At 38.3% G+C, this 7412-nt stretch overlaps 1 protein-coding gene across 1 annotated transcript; it reads right to left on the reverse strand.

The window, feature by feature from the left end:
• Nucleotides 1-5610: 5610 nt before the first annotated feature.
• On the reverse strand, nt 5611-7336 carry LOC135701698 (cilia- and flagella-associated protein 53-like). The gene is made up of 7 exons (XM_065222551.1): nt 7276-7336; nt 7158-7210; nt 6913-7089; nt 6686-6848; nt 6202-6630; nt 6049-6135; nt 5611-5976 (listed from the first exon to the last, which is right to left on the reverse strand). The coding sequence occupies exons 1-7, from the start codon at nt 7324-7326 to the stop codon at nt 5611-5613; spliced, it is 1326 nt and encodes a 441-aa protein (XP_065078623.1). The 5' UTR covers nt 7327-7336.
• Nucleotides 7337-7412: the final 76 nt, after the last annotated feature.

Consider the following 7412-nt stretch of genomic DNA (forward strand, 5'->3'; position numbering starts at 1 on the left):
TCATTTTTACCCTAAAGTGAGTTACCACGTGATATACGCTGTCTTGCAATGAGCACTCATACATCTAGTTTTCACTGGAAATCCTATGTATGAGTGCTCATTGCAAGACAGCCTATATTACGTGATACACACAAAAAACGGAAATTGTATTAGTAAAAATATTGTACTTTTAATTTAAAAGTTTTCAAAAATTTGTTATTCTAACTATGAAAATGTTTAATATGCCAAGGTTTTTTTCAAACCAAAAGTAAATGTTTTGATTTTAACTTGTAGTTTTAAATGTGCATATTTTCAAATCGAATATTGTTGAACTGTCAAAACACCTTCTTCGTGGAGAGATTTCTACTCATTCCTGGGTAGGTTAATAATAACGTGAGTGTAGAAAAAGCAGGTGGTGAAAATGGCAAAATTTTCAGCTATTTGTTAATAAGGGATTAGGTATTATCGCGAAAAGTGTCCCGATCCGGACTTTTATTGCTCGGAAAAAGATGTCCGCATACATCCGAACTCGTGTGGTATAAAAAGAGGTATGGAATCCTTTGCCGAGCAATAGAATGCTGTCGAAAAAGTTGAATCAGAAGTAAGAAACCATTAGGTGAAAGCTAAAGAGCCTGAATTTATAAAGAGACGACATCTTATCCATTTGACAGGTCTTCTGCTCGATTGGAATGACTTTTCATATGACTTTGACAGACAATCGATTGTTCCAATTTTGACATGTCGCCTCTTTATAAATTTAGGCTCTTTAGTGAAAGCCATTCGATGTAGCGACTGGGAATTTTGATACAGTCGCTCAACCCAGGATTCCAGGAGTACCAGGAAAATCATTTCTTAGTCGAGGGACATTGCCACCGGCTGGCCACTTTCTTGCCCTGAACTGAAAGTGGTGGCACAACCGAGTCTGGAGCAGCCACGAATAGGAACTGATGGCGACCACAGGGAATCATTCCGTTTAATGATTATGGTACGTATAATCAACTTATTTATACTTAAATAACAATATTTGCCCTATAATGACTACTTTCTAACTGTTCTTTCATAGTGTTTTCATCCTGAAACCTGGTTATTGTCGCCGGTTCTTGATGACATAGAAGTTTGTACTCTGGTGCATGTGATTGAATCGATCCACGATCTCGAACCGGAGTTTTCATCGCTTGTACCTACACACTCTGAGTTCGGAGATTCTAAACAGTTTGTTCACAAAAACGAGAAATATTTAATAATAAAGATCCTTTCGGTTTTTCCTTTCGAATAATAAAAACTTTAAATTTTATATTCAATAGAATTTAAAATGAAAACTTTTATATTTAAATTGAAAATTTTTTCTTCATTTGGTAATTAAAATGACACATGTTATTTCAACTATACCAGACTTTTGACCTGAAGTTTTGATTTGGAATAAAAAGTTCTTCGCTCTTAATTTCAACACTGCCAAACTTTTCATTTGACAGTAGTACAATTTATTTTGAAATTTTTAACTTTTAAAAGTAATGATCGGGAAACTTTTGATTTGACAGTTGGTTGACTTTCATTTTGAAAACTAACAGCTTTCTACCAAAAAGAACCAACGCAAACTTTCAATTTCACCCATGGTTTTATTAATTTTAGCAACGAATTTTCTTTGTGTGTATGGGCTGTAATGTGAACGGGGTATTAGCTGTAGCAATGCAAAGAGAAATTCGATGAAGAGAATCGATCATCGCGTATACGCCCTTATGAATGCTCACTGTCGAATTTTCAGTAAACCGACCGAGCATTAAATTCAAATTTTGACTATGGCAAAAATAATTACTTACTCGTGGGTATTTTCTACTCAAAATTAAATTCAATTGACTCAAATTCGAGAATATCTCATATCAAGCTGAATATTGCATTAGGTCCAAGGTAACATTGATCGATTCTCTTCATCGACTTTCTCTTTCCGTTAATAACTTGAGCACATAACCGTTTGTTGATGTGTTTGTCATATTAGGTTCTACATAAAAGCTATCTTTATCGATATGTGCGCTGAAAATACCTGGGAATGTCTTTACATGGCTATGGGGATACCAAGAAAAAGTCGAATAAGAGAACCTGTCAATGTTACTTAGGACCTAATGCAATGGTTAGCTTGATATACTCACTAGAAACCTATAGTAGCTTATTGAACGATATATCAACAGTGAGCATGCATAAGGGCCTATACGCGATGATCGATTCTCTTCATCGATTTTCTCTTTGCATTGCTACAGCTAAGCGCAACAATTTTGTAGAATTTATTCAATGTAGAGTTGTAACAGGTTGCATTGGCTATCAAAAGCAACAGCAAACGCACCGACAAACGTTAAATCTAGCGAGTTATTCACAAAAGAGAAAATCGATGAAGAGAATCGATCATCGCGTATACGCCCTTATGAATGCTCACTGTCGATATAGTCATGAGAAAGTCGAATCTCTCGTTCCGTTTTTGACAACAACAAAAAGTTAGAGTGGGATGCAAAACTCAAAATTCAGGGTGCCAGTGGTGGCGGGGGGGGACACCCCTCACCATCCCTCTCCAAAGGGGGAGTTTGGTAAAGAGAGATGATAAAACCGATTTGTACCTTCCTAAAAGTTGTCCTAGCTCGCTGTCTACTCCTCTATATGCAATTTTCACACTGCCGTACTCTAAACACAGACAAACAGACATAACACATTGAATATTTCTCACTGTAAAACATCGTCGCTAAAACATTACCGCCATCTGTTGAGTACACTGTGGTAGGCACTACGCTGAACAGATGGGGGTAAAATTAATTTACTTTAATTTCGTGTGAAGTCGTCAAAGTGCATTTGGCAACACTGGGAGTCGACACACACGACATAACTGGACGATTCATACGCGCCGAGAGCAGTTGAGTATGAGCTTCGGAAAGCTCCGAATACACAAATGTGATTCGTGTCATGGAAAACGAAGATCGGTTTCGAGACTACATCAGACATCAGACGAGGGAGATAGAACAAATGATTGTTATGATGCTCTGGGATAGAAGAGTGCAAAAGGATGGATGACTGATTCATCGAGCTGGTTCAGGCTGGCTAGTTGCTCGTCTCGCATTCTTGTGTCTAATTTCAAAGCGGATGGACGTAGCTGATCAACGCGGGATGGTTTGGCTGGCGTCGTTCCAGTGACAAAAGATCGAGGCTTGCAACCTCGATCTGAGTTCACGACAGTGTGTAAACGTCAAACGCAAGACTATGCGCGCCACAGGTGGCGGTACTACCAACTGTAGTAGATTTGGGCGATGAAAATAAAATAATGAAATAATTATTCAAAATAATGTAATAATATTTCTCAGTGTATGCTATTACCAACCCGCTCTATAAAGAACGCACTGCTTTCATGCTGTCAGTCAGTATAGAATCGCTATCCCTTACCGGAAGAAAGCTACCGATCGTATAATTGAAGGGGAATGATCGGGAAAAGAGCTCGGGTATGGTTATTGCTTAATACGAGCAACGAGTATTCGGGATTTGTCAGCGCTTGTTGGTTGAGAGGGAAATGCGGAAACCCGATCATGACAATCAGCGGTTGTGGACTTGGTTCACGAGAGAGCTTCTCAAGCAAGGTAGCGAAAGCGAGAGTGTATGACACTCTACGATTCATTGAAGCAAGAAAGGTATACCACTTCAGTCTGTTATTTGAAATTAGCATCTTCAACTAAGTTAATTCGAACTTTCTACATATCATCAATCACATAATAAGTTTAAAGAGATCTACCTTTTTGCTTGTTGATATGAGGTGTAAAGTAAAGCTGGCGATTGAATTGCTCCAGATATTGAGATCATTCGAACGTCTCCCGACCCTACACAATAGTTGATTGGCATCTTGCCTAATGTTCCTCTTCCGCCAGGTCCAAAATTTCCTTCTGCTGTAAAATCCGGACATCCTCTCTGATCTGCAATGGCTCCTGTTTGGTTTCGAACTAGTTGGTTTCTGAAGATGCTGCAATGCGAGCGTGTATGTAAACAGGTGAGGCAAAATGAAAGCCGAGGGGTTTCTACCAAGCCAAAAGTACACAAAAGTAAGTTCTTTTCACTCATCTCGGCACTATAGTGCAGGAACCCAAAAGTAGGTAAAGCGGGTCAAAGTAGTTTTCATTTACTTGTGTGCAATTCGTATGGAATTTTCCACTAGCTTTATACCCAAAAGTAAGTCACTTGTACCCAAATGTAGGTAAACATGATTATACGCAAATTTGGGTTCCCACACTTTACTACCTCTGTTGGGTGGTTTTGCACCTCCGTTTTTGACATCATTAAAAGCACGCTAACTTGAAAGTACACATTAATGGTTGAAAAAGACCCATTTTGAAGAAAAGTGGCTTAACTCATTAAATGAGTAAATTTTTTACCCATTAATGAGTATCTGTTACCCATTAATGAGTAATTGTTAATCATTAATGGGTAACAGATACTCATTAATGGGTAAAATTGTTTAATCATTAATGAGTTAAGCCACTTTTCTTCAAAATGGGTCTTTTTTTAATCATTAATGAGTACTTTCAAGTTAGCGTGAGGAGAAAAGGAGACAAACTAGTCAAAAGTAGGTAAAAGTAGGTAAACTTGAAGGGTAATTTTTTCTTACCGTGCAGAATAGATCAGACATGAACAGCTGTTACTAATTCATAACTTTTGCATGTGGGTTCATGGCTTAGCTAAATATTTTCCGCGAACACAGAGCCAGATGTTAGTAGTGTGCTGAATTATTTTGATTATACTACTTAGCCTTAAAATAAATGTACTACGCCGTGGCTATGAAATGAAAGAACAGAATATGTAATACCTTGTAATACCATCACTATGGTCTTGGTCTCCCGTGCAACCATTCAGCATGACATTAAGCTTTCTCATATTCGGCACGGTGACCCGCATAAATGCGAACCATAACTTAACAATCCATTATTTGTAAGGTCCACTTCCAAAAAACCATAAAACATACGGTTGAATTTTTATCATACAAACGTTCATGTAAAGTTCCATAAGCATTTTATTTAAAGTTTAGCCAGGATTATACACAATTTTTACCCATTTTCGGTAAGGTCAAATTATGGTTCGCGTTTATGCGGGGAGTGGAAGCTTGAAAATTTATTTCAGAAGAAAATAAATTCTAGGTGTTAGCTGAAGGCCGACTATCTACACCAATAAAATTCCACACATTTTAATTAACGAATTTCCATGTGAAATTCCACATGATTTTCACATAAACAGAATCCATCCAGAAGCACACATTAAATTTATGAGTCAAATGAATAGTATGTCTTACACATGGTTTTTAAGTGTACACATATTGTCCGACACATGGATATCATTTGTTTTTTTTTTCCTTGATTTGTTTTCCGTGCTGAGCATCAATGTTACCGAGTGATCAGAGATGTTATGCCTCAGAACATCCCGGCGGCGCCGACTGGGATTGAACCCAGGCCTGCTGGGTTTGAGGTAATCACGCTTAACATTACACCACCGGCGCCGCTAGTCATCATTTGTTGATCACATTGCAAAAATTCATGTGTGAGACACATAAAAACAATATTTGAAATGTTATTAGTGTATATTTAGCGATCATTTGATTCATATTTGACTCAAAATCATTCAGAACTTCTTTTTCATCAACGCCGTATTCGGATGCTTTTTAAAATGGCTCTCGAACGATCCTTTGACGTAGCTCTGCACAAAGTCCAGCTCTTTGGCAGTGGCTTCAAGCAAGCGGTTAGTTTGTGTTTGGTCATGGCGCTTGCAACGTTCTCGTTCGATTGTTGCCGACTTGATCTGTTCCTTGAGCGTTTCGTGATACTTTCTTGCAGCAGTTTGCATCCGGTAGCCCGCTTCAATACTATTCTGGCGATGTTTTTCAAACAGTTGTCGCTCACGGGCACCTTCCATTGTTTTCTCTTCTTCCTGCTGCCGGCGAAGGGCTTCCATTTCCGCAATCTGTTTCCTTTGGCCCTCATAGACACACTGTAAAGTGAATTAAAGGATGAAATAGATACGAAAAGTTGTATCAAGAGACTTGATAAAAAAAATGCTTACATCTGCTAATCCCCAACGCTTCTGAAGAATTTTATTGCAATTTTCGATCGCTGCTTTGTCATATTGTTCCCGTATATCATTGATGAGCTAATGGGATGGATAAACCGTAACTCGGTTTTAAAATAAACAAATAACAAACATCGTAGCACCTACCTTATCCATCTTGGCTTCATCAATCGAACGCTTCTTCTCTACGTGCTTCGAATATTGGTAATACTGATTGATTTGCTTCTTCAAAATTTCTTTCTCTGCTTCACGAGCTGCCTTCTCTCGAGCCAGCTCACGATGCATGCCTTCATTCAATGCTTTCACTACTTCTCGTTCCTGCTCGTCTCGTTTCTTCTGCAACATGGCATTTGTGGCCATCTGTTCCTTAAGTTTCTCTGCCAAGTCACTCTTCTTCATCTGAATCAGTTTATGATCGTGCTCAGGGAAGGGCAGCGACGTACATTGGGCTTCCTGTAGTTCAACCTTCTCCTTTTCCGCTCTCAGTGTGCGTTCCTTCATTTGATCCTTGATATCGAGCAAAGTCTGGCTTTCCATTGAATTTCTCTTTCGTTTCTCGGTCAGTTCACGATCGAGCTACATTGACCGATTGATTATGCTTATGGTAGTATATAATTTGTCAGCTTATTACCTGCAGTTTATAATTCCTTACATGAACTTCCTTCCAGAGCCGTTCTTCGTCCAGTTTAGACTGTTTGAGTTTCACCTTTTCCCCGATTTGTGCCAACTGACATCGTTTCGATTCCTCGTGGTATTTCTGTTGGACTATGGCTCGGATTTCATCACAATTGTTGCTGCAAATAAGTAAAATTCAAAAACCGTCATGGGCAGGCTTACAGAGCAGAAAAGAAGGCTTACAGTTTAAGTTGAATCATTTTGTTTCTGATAAACTCTTCCCTTTGGCGTTCCTTGTCCTGCTTGATCGCCAATAGAGCATTTTCCTTAGCCTTCAATCGTTCAACCTCCTGCTCACGGAGTTTTTCCAAAAGTTCCTTTTGTTGTTGCATTTCTTCGGTTTGTAGCAGTGCTTTTAATCTGAAATTTTTTTTTTAAACGTATTGTATTTGGCGTTTGAATTTTCTATGTATACATCTAAAAGAGACCTTTTCCGCTTTTCCTGCATATACTGTTCATAGGCTTGGTCTGCATTTACCATCTGAAAACGAGGTAGAATTCAATCGTTGATTATGGTTGGTCTCTAGAAAGATGTTTATTATTTACCAATTTCTGGACTTCATTTTTAATATTGATTTCCGGATAAAATATATTCATCTCTTCCAAATCCTTCGCACTTCGATAATAATAAAATAAAATAAATTGAACTTCAATTATCAATATAAATGTCGAAAACACGATGT

This window comes from Ochlerotatus camptorhynchus, unplaced genomic scaffold, assembly GCF_037179485.1.
Source record: "Ochlerotatus camptorhynchus isolate MF236.1 unplaced genomic scaffold, CSIRO-AGI_Acam_v1.1 ptg000176l, whole genome shotgun sequence".
In the NCBI taxonomy this organism is placed as follows: Eukaryota; Metazoa; Arthropoda; class Insecta; order Diptera; family Culicidae; genus Ochlerotatus; species Ochlerotatus camptorhynchus.